Source organism: Leuciscus leuciscus, assembly GCF_965113295.1.
Source record: "Leuciscus leuciscus genome assembly, chromosome: 12".
Taxonomy (NCBI): Eukaryota; Metazoa; Chordata; class Actinopteri; order Cypriniformes; family Leuciscidae; genus Leuciscus; species Leuciscus leuciscus.
This window is the reverse complement of record NC_138736.1, coordinates 11,082,354-11,101,400: the sequence shown is the minus strand read 5'-3', so window position 1 is coordinate 11,101,400 and position 19,047 is coordinate 11,082,354. Positions and strand designations below refer to the sequence as shown.

At 43.5% G+C, this 19,047-nt stretch overlaps 1 protein-coding gene across 1 annotated transcript in view; it reads right to left on the bottom strand.

The window, feature by feature from the left end:
- The window catches only part of necab1 (N-terminal EF-hand calcium binding protein 1), a 36,853-nt gene that overhangs the window by 1,852 nt on the left and 15,954 nt on the right, over nt 1-19,047 (bottom strand). Inside the window, exons 7-10 of the mRNA XM_082185245.1 lie at nt 4,121-4,238; nt 3,568-3,644; nt 2,972-3,025; nt 1,012-1,124 (exon numbers count right to left, since the gene is read on the bottom strand). Coding sequence (XP_082041371.1) covers nt 1,012-1,124; nt 2,972-3,025; nt 3,568-3,644; nt 4,121-4,238 — 362 coding nt within the window. The remainder of the gene's footprint in view (nt 1-1,011; nt 1,125-2,971; nt 3,026-3,567; nt 3,645-4,120; nt 4,239-19,047) is intronic.

Sequence of the window (19,047 nt, the reverse complement as noted above, 5' to 3'; positions counted from 1 at the left end):
TCTACTGCTACCTGACGTGATCACTGACATTTAGTTAAAAGTCAAACCTGGACTGAGGGCTTATAAACACACGGCCACATGCTCGCAGCAAGCTGCAATTCATTCACGGACCATAAGCTTGCTGACGTTACACAGGCTATGACACGTGAGAAACTGGATGTTGTAGCTTAAATATTTCAATTGGATTTTAATGGAAATAAATACATAATTCAGTCATGAAACTCTCCCACACAGCAAATTTACATTTACATTTTACATTTATTCATTTAGCTGACGCTTTTATCCAGAGCGACTTACAATTGCTATATGTCAGAGGTCGCACGCCTCTGGAGCAACTAGGGGTTAAGTGTCTTGCTCAGGGACACATTGGTGTCTCACAGTGGATTCGAACCCGGGTCTCTCACACCAAAGGCATGTGTCTTATCCATTGCGCCACCACCACCCCCTATTTGGTACTCCTAAATCCAGCGGCATGACTATTCAATCTTTTTGTTCAATCAATGTAACCTATTTATTTCCATCTCGAACTGGTTTAACTATAGGTGCAGCGTGCCATAGGAATTTCCTAGCCCCCCTCCTTCCCCAGCACCACCTGCCTAGATCTGATTCTCCCTACTGTCCTTGCAGCAGCAATTATCCTATTCCCTATATTTATGTGCATGTTACGGAAACAGCAGCAGCAGCGTAGAAGATCTAATCCACCAAAACAAAGCCTATGTACATTTTACTCTTATCAATAAAATGTTGTTTAAGTTTCTTCTGAGAGTTGTCATGGTTGAATTACAGGTATCACGGTTTTCCTAGAAACCCATCATGGAGAAAACATCTTGATCCACAGTTCTCCACAAACTCAGAAACTGTAATATCTGATTCATCGAATTTAAACACATGGATATAAATACCAATTACTTGATTTGCCTAATATGGAGAACGTCCCTAGACTGACTTCACAAAGGAAGCTGTATAAATGCAACAGTCATTAACCCAGATGCAGTGGCAGTGTGTACTCACTGGAGGCAGCCGGTCTGGGCGCTGGCATTTTCAGTGTACTGCCTGAGAGCCAGACGAAACTCCTCCACGTCCTCCTCCAGCACGGACAGCTGCCTCTGCACGATCAGGATGTGCTGGGAGGAAGGTCACAGAAGAGAGCAGCCCATCAGAGAACAGCAGTCAGAAAAGATGCCTCATATAGGATTCAGACCATGGGTTATTTATAAAAGTGTGCGAAACTGCTCCTGGATCAGTTTTCTCTTGCAGTACATGAAACCATGATTTAAGATGTTATTCTGACTGATTATTTATGAAATATTCCCTTTCAAACATAGAGATAATATGGGGAAAGTATTAAGCAAAAAAATAGTCCAAAAAGACAAAGTGATAGGGTTGAGAAGCACTGCAGGAGAAATATTATAAAATTATTATAAAAAATATCAGTAAGGATGGTCAGATTTTTATTGTTTTTAAAAAAAGAAGTCTCTTATGCTCACTAAGGCTGCATTTATTGGATTAAAAACACAATCAAAACAGTGAAATATCATTGCAATTTAAAATAACTGTTTTCTGTTTTAATATATTTTAAAATGTTTGAAATTGAATTACTGTGATGGCAAAGCTGGATTTTCAGCATCATTACTCCAGCCTTCAGTGTCACATGATCCTTCAGAAATCATTCCAATATTGCTGATTTGATGCTCAAGAAACATGTATTATTATTGTTATCAATGTTCCAAAATCATGATCATGATTTACATGGCTTTCTGAGTCCCAGACAAGAGATGTCAGATCAACAATATTATAAAAATATGAGGGAGTCCAAAAACTGAATCCAGGAGGATCAAACAAACGGGAAGACTAAAATGTCCACCAATGGTGCTGTGACTCATTGAGCGTCAGGTGAAGCCATGAAGTCGTGCATCATAATAGCTGCTGCTTTTTCTAAAATAGGTTGTTGACAGGTGGCTGAAGGGAACAGTAAGTGAGAGTTCGCACCCTGCAGCAAACGCTGACCTCTTCACAGGCTCTGTGCTTTTGCTATTGCCATTTCCCATCTTTCACAAACTATCTTTATACACAGAAATCGGGGAACAAACTATTCCCATATTTATCTGCAACAAATGAATGTTATGCCAAGTACGAAGTGTCCTTTATAAGTATCCTCAAATCAATGAGATCTTTGATCATAATGAACATAAAAACAGCTGAAGTAAGACTTGAATGCTAAATGAGCATGAACAAAGCGATGAAATGATAAAGATGTGAAATTGTATGCTGAAATTGTCATTCCATGCATACAGTTTGTGCTAGTGAATGTCAGTCTGACAAATGACAAATGGATGATAGGCTATTTAACTTTAACCATGAAATAGAGTTTCATAGATATTAGAGAGATAAATGATTTCTCATTTGGATGTATTAGAACGTGACTACATAACAAATGCAATGAATCAGACTTGAAATATCGCTCATTATAAACCGACTGCTTGAAATCCCAGAAAGATCACCCATTTGCTTGTGAAAAGGATGTCTGCGAGTTGCTCTTAAGAGTCATGTGAAATTGGATGGGAGTGTTATTTAAAAAAAAAGAAACTACGCACTTGTGTGTAATTTTATGCTTCAGCATGTCCAATATAATGTTGTATTGTGCCTCTATCGGCAGTCACGCATTACTGTGTTTACAGCTAGTCTCCACAGGGGTCCGGGTGCCACTCTTTCACAAACAGAATCACACACAAACCACCTATTTAATGTCTGACAACAACATCTTGTGAGGCTGAGAGAAAAGCTCTCTGAAAATACTGCGCAAAAAAAGATGGCAGAGCCAAATGAGAGAGGAAGAGTGATAGACCGAGAAAAGCAATAACTTGGAACTAGTTTTCAGATCCTCGCTGTTTCGACGACAGGTGTCTGTGGTCACTGTGTAAATGATTTTCTGGGAATATGCTAATAGACAGGGTGATCATAAATTACTCACTGATTTGGTGGTGCTCTCCAACACCTCTTCTTCCACTGGCTCCAAACGCAGTTCCTGTGAATTTAGAAACAAGCTAGTTTTTCCACGTTTTTGAATCTCATGACAACATGCTGAGATGAAATTCAAATTCAAAAAGGAAAAAAGGAAATTTCCCCCCAAAATGCTTGTCACTGTAATGCAAAAAATCTCACAATGATCAAAGTAATGCGGCATAATCTCATTCTCATTACTATATTACAAAAAATCTGTTTTCAATGCAAAACAAAATAACCTTTTTATTACCATAGAACATGGGTATTTCTTTATTATTATGTAATTCCCATTATTCTCAATAGTTAGATTTACTGTAATGCAGTACTTTTTGTTTTATTTAAATCAGCATAAATTCAAGAAACTAAATAATACCAAGATGTACAGACACTTTACAATTTAAATGATAGGCTGTGTGTGTGTATTTATTAATGCTTTCTCTTGCATTTTGAGTGAAATATATGTGGGATTTGTGAGATTTAGCCTCAATAGAAGAATTAGGAGAAGGAGTGATGACAGATAGAGATTTAGCATTATACTGAGAGATCATGTGTGTAGTCTGTTGCCTTTTTCTCGAGACGGTCGATCAGCTTTTGCAGTCTGTTGATCTGAGTTATCCACTGGTTGTCCTCTTCATACAGACCTGCAGAAACACACATTTCATCACACAAATACAGCTCTCTTTCTCTCTTGCTTTTGCTGTTTTTCACTGCCATGTCTCTAGGAGGCATTTGCTCTGACTGAATGTAATTGAATTGGAATCAAATGAACTTACAACTTATTGGAATCAAATATCTCCTTATTCATTTTTTTGCATGAGGAATTAACACAATTAAAGATGCTTTTTCACCTTATATATACTCTATAAAATTAAAACATAAGCCCTACTAGAGAAAAATCCATAGAATATCCATATTACTATAATAATAATATAATAATTTGGTTCCCTTTAAAAGGTAGACTATAATCTATATTCTTTCTCTTGGGTCTCACCGATAGTCTTTCCTCACACCCCCTCCTACCTAAACTTCCTTCCAGATCTGCTCTCAGCTGGATGCCTGCCGGGTGTGCGTATGTGCCCTTTTCTTCCTCCAGAGCACTGAGGCTGAGAATAATCACCTGAATTGACAAGGTTCAGAAGTGGGTTGTTTGGAGACAAGCTGTTATTCCTTTGAAGTCTTCGATTAGATCTCCTTCCTGACCAATGAATGGGCAGAACCTCTGGCTTCACTGGCCCCTTTCTGTGATCGAGACAGCACACACAGACACACGTGCAAAAGCAAACACAAACACACGATGAATATGTGTAACATGTTTTTTTTCCTCACTCGCTTGTTATCAGCTTCTCATTATTCTGCCCAGGGCATGGGAGGTCAAAAATAATTATAACATTAGTGTCACATATGGCCAACCAACACGATCTCACGGGAAAACGTAACTATTTTACTCCCTAAACATACCCGTCTCTGGGGTGTATGCAGAATGCAGATCATATTAAAACATACGAATACATACGAATTAGCCACCAATTCGGTAAAATGGTTAAAAATTGCCATAAGATTGTGTTCGGCCGACTGATAAATATACTTTGGGATTTGAACCCCTCTGAAATAATAATTTTGAACATACTCAGTCTCAGGAGTGAATTTTGAGGGATTTTGAAGGACTTTAACAGATCCCATAACAGAAACGATGACATAGCTGTGTGTACAGTATGTACATAAAATGATTCAGGTTAACTGCTAACTTCCCCTCATGCTTTGTTTAACATCGTCACCTAAGTACTGTGACAACACCACTAAGGACCACTGAATGCCTATAGAAATACAATGTATAGCCTCTTTAGCTAGGCTGGATGACTGCAGCTTCAAACAGCATGTTCCAAATAAAGAATCTGATGAAGAGTGAGATTCCTGGGCTTCACTTCAGACATTTGCAACAGATTTGGTGCCATAACCCGGAAAGAACTTCTCGCTTAACATCGCTTGAGTGTTCCTCTATGCAAAGAGAAGGGAAAAATGTTCTTTAGATAAAGAATGTTCTTACCAAACTTTTCGATAAACAGTTCTTTGGGGAACCAAACATGGTTAATGAAAAACATGGTAAAAAAAAAATTGGTTTAATATACTGAAAATATATCCAAGTCTCCTGGTCTTCACTTGAGTTTCCAACAAACCCCAGGTGTCAACGTAACATATCCTGAAGATAAAATTCTAAAATCTTCATACCCTAATGAGGGGAAATAAGGAAAAACAATCTATTACTTGTAGTATATGTTAATTGCTTGTAGTATACGGTATGTATATATTTATCTATTGCTTGAAGTATATGTAATATGTTGACATATTTTGAAGAAAATGTGAGTGTAAAACACCCCACCATATGCTAGGGTGTTGTGGGTAGTTAGCGGGGTGTTATGCGATTCAGTTCCAAGAATACTGAGAAGGATGTTTTGTGAGTCCAAAGATGGTTTGCGTCCCTAATTAACAGTAAATCTATGGGATTATTTGACCTGTTTTATTGTCCATTATAGCACACCTCCCTTAAGCAAGTTGCATGATTTGAGGTATCATTCATGTCCATAGTATAAATGGTGTGGGATGCGTTACATGCCTAAATGTATACTAAATGTATACGTTCTTTGAAATCCCAAACCCATAAGCAATAATAATAGTGATTCTTCCCTTTAAAAATTGTGTTATAATCCTACATTATCTAGGGCTTTTCGCTGCAGTAAAAGCTAAAATGCCTATGCTAATATCATTCATACATTACATCTAATTGAATTGCATTAGCAGCAACGCAGTGTATTCATATGCAAATGATGCTTCAGTGTTTTCATCTATAATCAAAACGCAGTTCTTAAACATTACGACACTGATGCCTCTTTGATTGCACAAGATCTTTCTGCCCTGCTCCTCATGCTACCAATTAAAATGAACAAAATAAGTCAGCTTGATTATTCCACGCTTTCTTCAAGAACAGGAAAGGGTTGCTTTGTAGATGGTTTACGCCAGTAGTATTTCCATCCATCCATCCATCCATCCATCATCCATCCATCCATCCTAGCCATAAGTGGAATGAGCAGTCAAAATGAACCCATATGGATGATTCAAGACTTGATCCTGATAATCAGGTTAGAGTTTATTTTGCAGTAATGACCACCTGATTGTACATTACCCCTTACTTTATGATAAAGTAATCATGGCATATATTTTGTAACTGAATACCATTTTACTACTCGGTTGTGAGAGTGAAAAATTTAAATACGAAATCTAATTATATCAGCTGTTCAGCTGTTCTCAGCAGCAGAGGAATGCTGTGCCTATTTTAACTCTGAGACAATGAAATAAATAGAGGCAGGCAGGTGTCAAAATTAAAGCTCGGTTGGCTGCTCATTATCCCTAAAGACACTGTTGCACAACGCACATCCTGAGGGGAGCTTACCCTCCGTGGTTAAAAATGGCTCACAACTGCATCAGCACACCAAAATCAGCAGCAAATCTGCTTGAGCCACACAGGTGAAATTCAGCTAGAAAATCAGAGCCACACAGGTGATTAAACTCAGCTGGAGACACAACCACAGACCTGCATGAACCAACTGACAAATGCAAGGAATCGTTCTCTAGAGATCAGACACCTCTTATAAAGTGCATACACTCGGGGCTGTTTACACGACACCCTTTTCAACTAAAAACATAAAACTTTTTATGCGTTTGGCGGTTCATTTACACGACAACAGCATTTTGGGTGCCTGAAAACGCAAACTTTTGAAAACTTTCACGGTTTTGGTTTTGGTTCATGTTCATGTCATTGTCATGTTTCTATGTCATTGTCATATGATTCCCTGTGTCATGTGAACCTGCCATGTGTCTAGTCATTGGTTAATCGGCTGATCATTGTTCACAGGTGTTCCTTGTCTTGCAATTAGTTTGTGTATTTAAGCCCTCATGTTTGTCATGTGTGTCATGTGTCTTGGTCTTGTATTTTGTTTGTGTAACTGCTGTCGGTGAGTCTTATGTTTCATGGTTTTCCATACCACGCCTTTGTTTTGGATCTTTTGAATAAACTGCACTTGGGTTCTACAAACTTGCCTCCAGAGGATCCCTACATTACAAAACAACCTCTGAAGACGATGACGTCATGCACATGCGTGTTACATGTTCAGTCTATAGTGTTTCATCGCCATCTAATGGCCTGGCAACAGAATACAGCTTTTTTTTGTCATTTTTGCGGATCTGTGTAAATGGTTCTTTATTGGCATCTGTGAATCAATGGAGAACCTTTTACATCCATGGAACATTTCCAATGCACAAAAAGTTATTTATAGTGGAAAAGGATTCTTAGGATTAAAAAGTTCTTTGCAGAAGAAAAAGATTTTTTTTTTTTAGGAACTGTTCACTAAAATTGTCTTTGGGGAACCAAAATGGTTGTTTATAGCATTGCTTTGAAAACCCCCTTTTGGAAATTTTATTTTTAAGAGTGTAAATGAAAATGATGCCCTGTGAAAAACAAAAATGAAGCCATATCAGCAGTACTGCTGCTTCCTAATAGCTGGTAATGGTCTTCTTTGCACACAGAATGCAGCACACCGGTGCTGTGAATGGGGTGAGTGCTCCTGTGAGGTGTGGATTTAGATTTGAGCTCATCTCCCTCGTTTCATCCCTGTGTGCGGTGCTGCTCCTCAGAGAGCCTGACTCGACGCTTCAGACAGAATAGAGAATGGACCACTCTATTTCAATTTGTTCTGGCCACTAGCCACTTTCAGCACATCTAACGCAGTGGGAATCAATCCCTCCTGACCAGCACACAATGAGAAGCCTTTAGGCTCAAAATGTGTAAACACTTCATACAAAACACCAATGTTATGAAACTCAACACTGTCAACTGTGACACAAAAGCATGGTGACATAAGAGGTTACACGTCTGTCCTTGGAAAAAATGTCCTTATGAAATTTCATTATGGAAATGGACTGTGCTTATTTGTACTGAATGTGCATTTGCAGTGAACTTCAGATATTAAAAGTATATTTAAAAAAAAACTGTACTTGCATGATATATAACATGAATTAAATAAAACATCACTTAAAGGAACCGTATGTAAGATTGTGGCCAAAACTGGTACTGCAATCACTTTCAAATTACTGTAGAGTGGTGTAGAGCATCGGTTCCCAACAGGGGGGTCGCGGCCCACAAGGGGGCCTCCGCGAACTCTGTGGGGGGTCGCGTCGTATTTTGAATAGTTTTGAGCAATGAGCATTAAAGGTAGGGTAGGTAATCCTGTTCAGAAACACTTTTTTTGATACTGGGTGAAATGGTCCTTCCATCCTGATAGTAGTCAATACATTATGTGTTTAGAAAAAGGAATGAAAAAAATCAGACCTCTGTAGCAGCTGCAGGACAGTAAAAACTCTGACCAATCACTGCCATTCGGTGCGAATGTAAAGAACCAATCAGATGCCTTCATGTCTCGTGCCCGCCCCGAGCCCCACTGCGCGCGCTGCCCGGCGTGCACTCATCACGTCACCGTTCCCGGAAATATTCAGCTCAAAGCACCTGCATATGCAGTCAGCGAAGGCAAACAAGGCAAAAACTACTTCCTCGGACCCTGCCCGCGCTCTTGAACGACCTCCTCTGCTTCGCCCTCAACCCCGGACCTGTCCTCGAACCGACGATGCAGTACTTGTCTCCGGACTCGGAGTGTACGTTAGTCTTCATTAGAGTCAACAATGTTTTCATCATGGAAACTCTTACATGCAAAACACCGTATATGTTATGAATCTTACACGAAATTCATCTTCATCACAGTGTAACTGATGGTAATGGAAAAACGTGTATCAATGCAACCTGTTTTTAGTTTTGCCTTATAAATATAGCTCGTTACCGAATGAAACTTTACCATTATCGAAATGCTAGCTTGATAGTGAGTACTAAAATAAATCTTATTTGTTTATATTCATAGTGATAAAGTATTTTATTACATGTGATTCTGACATGATGTCACTGTATGTACTGCGCTCCTTCCTCTCCACTCGTCTCAGGTAATAAATGCGTCTTGTTCCAGCCTGAGCGTTTGGCGTCGCGCGTTCATGTGTTTTGGGGGCGTGGCTTTGGAAGGAGCTCAGAAGGGAGGGGGTGGAGTGAATGGAAATAATGAGCTGTGTTTATTGCAGATTAAAAGGTCTACAGTCACTCGATTTTTATATTTTCTTTTTCAGAGTACTTACATTTTAATTATGTATTGGTATATAAAGACAGTTTAAACAAATTTGGAATGTTTTTTTTTTTAGAAAAATGATTACCTACCCTACCTTTAAATAAAAGTCCTTCACTTTTTTCTGTTCAAAATTTACAAAATTTATATAATGAGCGAGTTCATCATGAATCCATTTTCCAATCCGTGTTTTTGTCTTATCTTAAACCACTATGGTACACCTATAATAAGTGTTTACATTGGGACTATTTCACACTGGTTCGGATCGCTGCCGCTGCGGAGTAGCACAGTACCTGCGTAACTCGTCATAGACGTACACAGAGAGAAGTAGTTCCGGCTACAATGTTCTTCCGAAAGACGCATTATTATGTTAATAAACGCAAGTTTATTATCGCTCGCTATAGCGCCAAAAGCGTCAAAAATAAAGCCTCACATTGATAAAGCCTCACAAATAACATGCAAGTATTGAGGTCCCAGACAGCAGTCATTTAGTAATAGCCTATATAATTGTTTTATTACCTACACACCAGTGTGAATATTTTTGTTATTGCATTTCAAATAGGGCCAATTTATAGGCTACTCCTAGGCTTACGTTTTTAAATTACAAAGGGCCTACTGATGTTTTTGTTATGGTATTTTCAATATTATAGGCTGTTATTTGTGCATAAACATATCTGGTTATAGTAAACATACCGTTTGCTTGAAAACAACATATTCGGTCATCCTTGCTGCAAGCTTACAAGAGCAATAATATCATTAAATGTGAAGGGGGGCCCTAAAATATTTTGTTGGGAAAAAGGGGGTCTCAGACAAAAAAAGGTTGGGAACCACTGCTGTAGAGGGCTGCAACTTCACTTTTAAATGACAATATCCTGGCCGGACTACTGTTGTCAGTGATATAAGTATTTGAAATGAACATGATTTCTTAATGTCTAGTGACATATCAGGGCTACTTTATGATAAATTGAAATACATTTCTTACATACGGTTCCTTTAAATGTAAAGTACAATTAAGTACACTTTTAAAAAGTGCACCTTGTAATAATGTCACATTAACAGGTTGACCTTAAAGTACCATTTAAATCATTATGTTTTAATAATATTTTGTCGTGCTATAAAGAAGAACACTTATTTTGATGTGTTGACTAATGTAGCCTACTAAAGAACATATATGTTTCAATACAAATGACATCAGTAGTAAAACAAGTATGTTTTTGTTTACCATAAATGCGTGTCAGTACATCCGGCACTTAAACCATGTTTCAAATGACTTAATTACTAGAAATTACTTAAGTGAGCAAAAAAATAAGGTAATAAGGTCTCTTTTTAAAAGTTTTCTAAAGTGTACTTCTTTTTCACAAGGTTTTTACCCTTTTGGATCTTGCCAGCCCCTTGTCACTTTCATTGTATGGAAAAGAGCAGCGTGATCATTCTGCTTAACATCTCCTTTTGTGTTCGAAGGAAGAAAGATAAAAAGGATTTGTGATGACGAGGGGGAGTAAATTATGTTTTCATTTCGGTTGAACTATCCCTTTAAATGCCTAATATGTGCTCTGTCAAAAATCATCCAACCAAGAAAAAGGTCAGAGGGGACTTGGCATGCCAGTGCAGTGGAGATATTTTGAGTGTGCCCATGGGATTGTGAGTGAGGCTGTAGACTTGGAACAGTTGTAGTATCATTTACATTTACATTTATTCATTTAGCAGACGCTTTTATCAAAAGCCACTTACAAAGGAGAACAATAGAAGCAGTTAAACTAACAATAGGACAACAATATGCAAGTGCTATGACCCTTCCCAGTTTAATCTAACTTTTTTTTAAATAAAGATAATAGATATAGAAAAGAAGATAAAGTGTTAGTATTAATGGATCAAGTGTTGCCGAAGTCTTCAGCCGTTTCTTGAAAATGGCCACTCAGCAGCTCTGGTTGAGTTGGGCAGGGCATTCCAACAGCATGGAACAGACCAGAAAAAGGTCAGCGAAAGAGATTTTGTGCCTCTTTGAGAAGGCACCACAAGATGGCGTTCACTTGCAGAGCGCAAGTTTCTGGATGGCACGTAAGTCTGAAGTAATGAGTTTAGGTAGGAGGGAGCAGAGCCAGTGGTTGTTCTATAGGCAAAAGTCAGTTATTTGAATTTGATGCGAGCTGCAACTGGCAACCAGTGCAATTTTGTGAGGAGAGGAGTGGCGTGTGCTCTCTTCGGCTCGTTAAAGACCACTCTAGCTGCAGCATTTTTATATCAGTTGCATAGGTTTGACAGTGCAAGCTGGAAGACCTGCTAAGAGAGCATTACAATAGTCCAGTCTGGATAGAACAAGTGCTTGGACAAGTTGTGTAGCATGCTCTGATAGTAAGGGCCTGATCCTCCTAATGTTGTATAAGGCAAATCTGCAGGACCGGGCAGTTCTAGCAATGTGGTCTGTAAAGTTCAATTGATCATCAATCACAACTCCAAGGTTCCTAGCTGACCTTGATGGAGTTATGGATGACATACAAACCTAGTTGAAAGGAGAAGTTGTGGTGTAGTGTTGGGTTGGCCGGGACCACAAGCAACTCTGTCTTCGCAAGGTTTAGTTGAAGGTGGTGGTCCTTCATCCAGCCAGAAATGTCTGTCAGGCAGGCTGAGATGCGAGCAGCAATCGTCGGATCATCTGGCTGGAATGAGAGGTAGAGTTGTGTGTCATCAGCTTAGCAGTGATAGGAAAAGCCATGTTTCTGAATCACAGATCCTAGTGACGTCATGTAGATGGAGAAGAGAAGTGGTCCAAGCACTGAGCCCTGAGGCACCCCAGTAGTTAGATGTTGGGTCTTGGCCACCTCACCTCACCCCTCCACGACACCCTGGATGACCTACCTGAGAAATAAGACTTGAACCATTGTAGTGCGGTTCCCGAGATGTCCTTCGTCTTTAAACTTGACAGGAGGATCTGGTGGTTAACTGTGTCAAAGGCAGCAGACAGATCCAGCAGGATGAGAACTGAGGATTCCATGACTTGAATTATGTGCTGCTCTCATGCTGCTCAGCTATTCAGTCTCCTCCAAACAGAGCTCACACTCCATATCAGAAAGACTATTCTGTCGACTGACTCTACCACTGTACTCTATTGGCTCACGTCTGGCTCTTGCCGTTACAAAGTTATCGTTGGAACCAGGGTAGCTGAGATTCAGGAGCTCACTAAAGGCCAAGAGTGGTGTTATGTGGATTCTCAGAACAATCCAGCGGACAACCTAACTAGAGGAAAGCTACTGGCCGCAGTAAAACCTACTAAAACTTAGTAGGCCCTTCAGGTGGAACCAAGGACCTCCATCCCTGACCCCAGTCAATTTGCCACCCTCCAAGATCTCCTTGACTGCATGGCTGCATCCCTTCATGGGACGGACAAGCATCCATCAGCAGAAAAGAGAAAACTACTGTGATTCAGAGACAGCCATCCTAAGACAAGGCCAGGTGGATTCCTTCAGGGATGATTTAGCTGCCTTCAAACCCAAAATCCCCTTCTACCTTCAAGCCGTTTACTCTCCCTTTCCCCAGAGTTAGACCCAGCATCAGGGCTCATTCGAGTAGGCGGAAGGTTACGGCAAAGCAGTGATCTACCCCCTGATGCCGTTCATCCAGAAGTCCTGGACCCTGTCCATCCAATCACAACGCTTATAATTAAGGATTGTGATGACCACCTACAACATCCTGGGCCAGAAAGGCTTTTCGCTGAGTTAAGGAGGCGGTACTGGATCCTGAGGGGTCGTGAGGTAGTCAGAAAATATCAGCATAGGTACCCGAAATGCCAACAGTTCCGAGCACATCCTATTATTCCCCGAATGGCAGATCTCCCTCCCGCTCGCCTTCACAAACCTCCGTTCTATTCCATTGGGATGGATTGTTTTGGGCCCTACACAGTAAAGATTGGCAGACGAGCTGAAAAAAGGTGGGGAATAATTTTCAAATGTCTGACGACTAGGTGCGTGCATCTTGATCTACTCAGTCACATGAATAGAGATTCCTTCTTGATGGCACTCTATTGCTCTCAGAGGTAAACCATTTGAGCTGCTCTCTGACAGAGGTACCAACTTCACTGGAGGCAAGAAAGAGCTGCTAAACGCCTACCAATCCCTGACCTTCAGGAAGCTCTGGCCAAGCAGAGGATTTCCTTCAAATTCAATCCTCCACACGCACCTCACTTTGGTGGAACCTGGAAGCACGAAATACGCTCCATCAAAATCTCTCTGGGGGAGACTACCCTGGGTGTTCAAATTGTCAGTGAGGAGGTAATACGCACAGTCATGATTGAAATTGAAGGCATCTTAAATTCCAAGCCCATAGGCTATGTTTCATCTGACGTTGCTGATTCTTACCCTGTGACCCCTAACTTGCTGCTGATGGGGCAGCATGATGCTTCCCTTCCTCTGGTTAAATATCCAGACTCTGAGCTGCACAGTCGCCGTCAATGGCGTCACAGTGAGATCCTTTCTGATCATTTTGGGCCCATTTCCTTAGAAATTACCTTTCCTCTCTTCAGTCCAGACAGAAGTGGCGCACAGACCATCCTAACCTGCAACCTAACACTGTTGTTCCCTTTCGTCATCAGGGAACTCCGACGCCTCGTCGGGGGAGTTCCCCTGACGAATTGGGATCACGCTAGGGAGACCAATTGCCTTCGAGTGAATTAAAACGAGCCAATGAACATTGGCATGCAACATTTGCATTCCACAGCCCGCCTACAAGTGCGGGTATAAAGGCGGAAGCAAGCGCATACACAAATGCTTTTAGCTTCGGAGCCGACCGGTTGTGTCCTCTCTGAGTGAATGAGCTTTAAGATTGTATCTATCTTACGCTCTACGAGTCTGCTGTTTCTGGAGGGGATCTCTCTGTGTTGGTGAGGCGGCGTTACAGCGTCCGCGCGATTTCCTGTCTGCCGGCTGCGTCTACATGCTGTTAATTCAAAAGCTGTTTTCACAGCTGGTAAACGGTTGAACGCGCACAGCGGGCTTGCAGTTTCCCCGCTGTGTTGCCGCGTTAGGTCCCTGTGTGCTTCAGCACAATTGAGAGAGTACTTTCTTCCTGAAAGAGCAACACGAGTGAAGATCGTGTCCTTTTCAGGATGACGTTTCACTCGTGTGTTTCTGGATGAGATCGTTTCCTGTCCTCATTGACGGCCACGTTCATTGTTTCACATGCCTAATCAGTGTGTGAGACTACGTTCGTGGGTGGTTCATGTTCTCTCAGGAGTGCATGACCACGTCGGCACGTTGTTTGTCTCCCCTTTTTAAAGGCTCGAGCCGCTCAGCGTGCCGTTGAGCGCTGGCTGACAGCACGGGTTGTCACGGCAACCCAGCGCGTCATTCGGCGCTCTAGATGCGCGATCGAGACTCGTGTACTTCTACGAGGTTGAGTCCCTTTGCTTATTCCCCAATCTAGTTCCTTTTCTAAAAAGGGGAGGACTACTTTGGCTAATGAGCATTTGGTGATCTGGGAGTTACAGTGCGGAATGTCTCGCCAGGTCAAAGACCCTCACGAGCTTCCCACTCCTCTAGCGCATCGCAAATATGCGGAGACTGTGTTCGTGGGTGGTTTATGCTTTCTTATGAGAGCATGACCACGTCGGCACGTTGTTCGCCTTGCCTGAAGGCTTGAGCGCCCAGCGTGCCGTGTGTCATCGAGGCGATGGCCACGTTCACTGTCTTGCATGCCTGGTTGACGGCCACGATCACTGTTTCACATGCCTATCAGTGTGTTGAGACTGCGTTCGTGGGTGGTTCATGTTCTCTCATGAGTGCATGACCACGTCGGCACGTTGTTCGTCTCCCCTTTCTCGTAAAGGCTTGAGCCGCTCAGCGTGCCGTGTGCCGTCGATGCTTTTTCATTCGGGGCTCCAGGGGAGGACAGATGTCGATCGCTACATCGGAGAGAGGGCTGTTATTCTCTGAAAATGATGCTGAGTTCCTAGTATAATGGTGTGTTCTCATGCTGAAGATTCAGAATTGACAGCCACACTTTCCTGGGCTATTTTAAAGTGCCTGGATGGGTGTGAAAAATGTTGGCAGTATGGAAGCATTTTGGTGCCAACATGGCAAGCCAAACATGCCTAAATCTGCAGAAGTTTTTCCTCTCTCACTACCCCTGCACATTCAGTGCATGTGGGTAGTTCTGACTCGGGGTCGAGCTGCGCTTAGTGACTGACCGTGATTAGTCACAGCACTGGCCCTCGGTCAGACGATGTCCACACTGGTGGTCCAGAAGCGCCTCTAAACCAGCTCGCTCGGAGTTCGTTTCCCCCCAGCAAAAGGAAGGGAAACGACCCTGAGAGGAGCGACCCAGAGTATGTGAAGTCTGCTCTTCGGGAGTGCGTGTCATCACCACTCCTTCCCCCGGAGGAGGGCCGGGTGGAGAATTTCGTTTCTGTTCCGCCGCTGACCGGCTGGTCGGTGGTACCCAAAACTTCAGTAAAAGAGCAGTTTCTTCCTCCTCTGGGTCATTCACGGCCGAGACTGTCGAGCAAGCAGTCTCTCCCGTTCGAGAGCGGGATGTCAGTGTGCGCCACCCTCGGGTCTCTCCACTCTCATTCCCCTCTCCCCAGCGCTCAGATAGCAGTGGCGCCACCTCGGTCTCGTCACTCCTGTCTGCCGCTGGGCCGGAAGGCGCGGAGACCAGCAGCCACCCTCGGGCCTCACTCCTCGTCTCCCCCCCCTTCCCTCGCCAGGCGACAGCCCGCAGCAGAACACTCCCGGGTCTTCTCTGCAGTCTGTCCCCCAGTGGAAACAGGTAGGTGTTGTCCAAGTACACACCCAGACCCCGCTCTCGGCCGCTACAAAGCCTCCGGAGCTGTGTCCCTGTCTTCCACCTCGCTGTCCCCCCGCGGGTACGCCGGTGGTGCGAGTGGGCTCGCTGTGGCGGTCTCTCGGGGCCTGGCTAGCGCTCCCGAGGCCGTCGCGCTGGCTCATCCGCACTATTCGGCTCGGCTATGCAATTCAGTTTGCACGCCGGCCTCCTAAGTTCAAGGGCATCCACTTCACCCGTGTGTGTCAGGTGGATGCTCCTGTCTTGCGGAAAGAGATCGACGCCCTGCTGGTGAAGGATGCGATCGAGCCGGTCCCTCCAGCCGATATGAGGTCAGGGTTCTACAGTCCTTACTTCATTGTACCCAAGAAAGGCGGTGGGTTAAGGCCGATCCTGGACCTGCGAGTATTGAATCGGGCCCTGCACAAGCTCCCGTTCAAGATGCTCACGCAGAAACGCGTTTTCGAATGCATCCGTCCCCAGGATTGGTTTGCAGCGATCGACCTGAATGACACGTACTTTCACGTCTCGATTCTTCCCCAACACAGACAATTTCTACGGTTTGCTTTCGAGGGTCGAGCATATCAGTACAAGGTCCTACCCTTCAGGCTGGCCCTGTCGTCCCGTGTCTTCACGAAAGTCGCGGAGGTGGCCATTGTTCCCATGAGAGAACAAGGCGTTCGCATCCTCAACTATCTCGACGACTGGCTCATTTTGGCGCACTCGCGAGATGTGTTGTGCGATCACAGGGACATGGTGCTCCGGCACCCCAGCCAGTTGGGGCTTCAGGTCAACTGGGAGAAGAGCAAACTCTGCCCCGTGCAGAGGATCTCTTATCTCGGTATGGAACTGGACTCGGTCGCCCAGACTGCGCCCCTCACGGAGGAACGCGTCCAGTCAGTGCTCACCTGTCTCGGGTCTTTTCGAGGCAGGACAGCAGTTCCACTGAAACAATTTCAGAGGCTCCTGGGGCATATGGCAGCCGCAGCTGCAGTAACGCCGCTCGGCCTGTTACATATGAGACCGCTTCAGCGCTGGCTTCACGATTGAGTCCAGAGGTGGGCGTGGCAGAGCGGCACGCTCCGGGTCAAAGTAACCCCGCACTGTCGCCAAACCTTCTCCCCATGGTCGGATCCTGCGTTTCTTCGGGCCGGAGTGCCCTTAGTCCAGGTTTTCAGGCATGCTGTGGTTTTCACAGATGCCTCTGCCATGGGGTGGGGGGCCACGTACAAAGGGCATGTAGTCTCGGGTCTGTGGACGGGGCCCCAGCTGCATTGACACATCAACTGCCTAGAGTTGCAAGCAGTACGCTTAGCCTTGTGTCGCCTCAAGGGGCTTCTCAAACACAAGCACGTACTGGTCCGTACGGACAGCACTGCGACAGTTGCGTACATCAACCGACAAGGTGGTCTACGCTCCCGTCGTATGTCGCGACTCGCCTCCCACCTCCTCCTATGGAGTCAGAAGCATCTGAGGTCGCTTCGTACCGTTCATGTTCCAGGGGAGCTCAATCGTGTGGCCGACGAGCTTTTACGGCTGCCTCCCCTGCCAAGAGAATTGCGACTCCATCCCCAGGTGGTCCAGCTGATTTGGCGAATTTTCGGAGCCGCGCAGGTAGACCTGTTTGCCTCTCCGGACACGACCCATTGCCAGTGGTATTACTCCCTGACCGAAGGAACTCTCGGCACGGATGCCCTGGCGCACAGCTGGCCCGGGACTTACGCAAATATGCGTTTCCCCTAGTGAGCCTTCTTGCACAGACCCTGCGCAAGGTCAGGGAAGACGAGGAGCAGGTCCTTTTGGTGGCCCCGTATTGGCCAACCTGGACTTGGTTCCCAGAACTCACGCTCCTCGCGACAGCCCCTCCTTGGCCGATTCCTCTGAGGAAGGACCTCCTTTCTCAGAGACGGGGCACTCTATGGCACCCGCGTCCAGACCTCTGGAAACTCCATGTCTGGTCCCTGGACGGGACGCGGAGGTTCTAGATGGCCTGCCACAGGCAGTGGTAGATACCATCTCTTCAGCTAGAGCCCCCTCTACGAGGCGCCTCTACGCTTTGAAGTGGAACCTGTTCGTCGACTGGTGTTCTTCCCACGGGGAGAACCCACGAACTTGCCCGATCAGAGTCGTGATTCTGACATATGCTGTTCTTGTGCTTTTAGATTTAACTGCTGCATTTGATTCAGTAGATCATGCTGTTCTTATTGCCCGGTTGGAACATTGTTCAGACATTACAGGCAGTGCACTGGACTGGTTTAAATCTTATCTTACCAACCCTCTAGTAATGATGTGTTATCTTGTGGGGTTCCTCAAGGGTCCATTTTGGCCCCCATTCTTTTTTCTTTATACATGCTTCCACTTGGTTCTATTATTAGAAAACATGGGCTGTCATTCCATTGTTACACGGACAACACTGATATCAAAAATAAATAAATACATAATATTCAATCAAAAGAAACATGAATAAGACTTATTCATGTTTCTTTTTTATTTATTTTTATCATTGCAAAAAAATCACTAGATTAATCACACAATAATCAAAATTTTTCTGTGATTATTCACGATGAATCACCATTAAAAAACCTAATGTTTTTAATATATTTTATAACGTAGTCATTTCACAGTTAATCTCCAAATTAATGTAGAAACAACATAAAGTCAGTATATTTTAAATATTTGTCTAAAAGGTGGGAAATATACAGAAATTGAATGTTATCAAACAGTTTGCACTGCATACATTTTAAATTACATATAGATTAATCCTTATTAACGTTACAAAAGTTCTTTAGTCAAAAGCAGTGAGTGATTTTCTCTGTTACATTTGTTCTTTGATTAACTTTACTGACAGTAAAGCTTTATTGGCTGCTGTCCCTTTAAAAGCTGCCGCTGCTGACAGAGACACAGATAATTCTCTCACAACTCTTTACCTTAATTTAAAACTTTAACTAATTTAAGACTGCTCAGTCTGCTCTTATGAGGATACTCAACAAAATGGAAATTTTGGCATAATTGCGTGTTAGTGTTCGGTCAACTTCAAGCCGAAAGAGAACTCAATTCT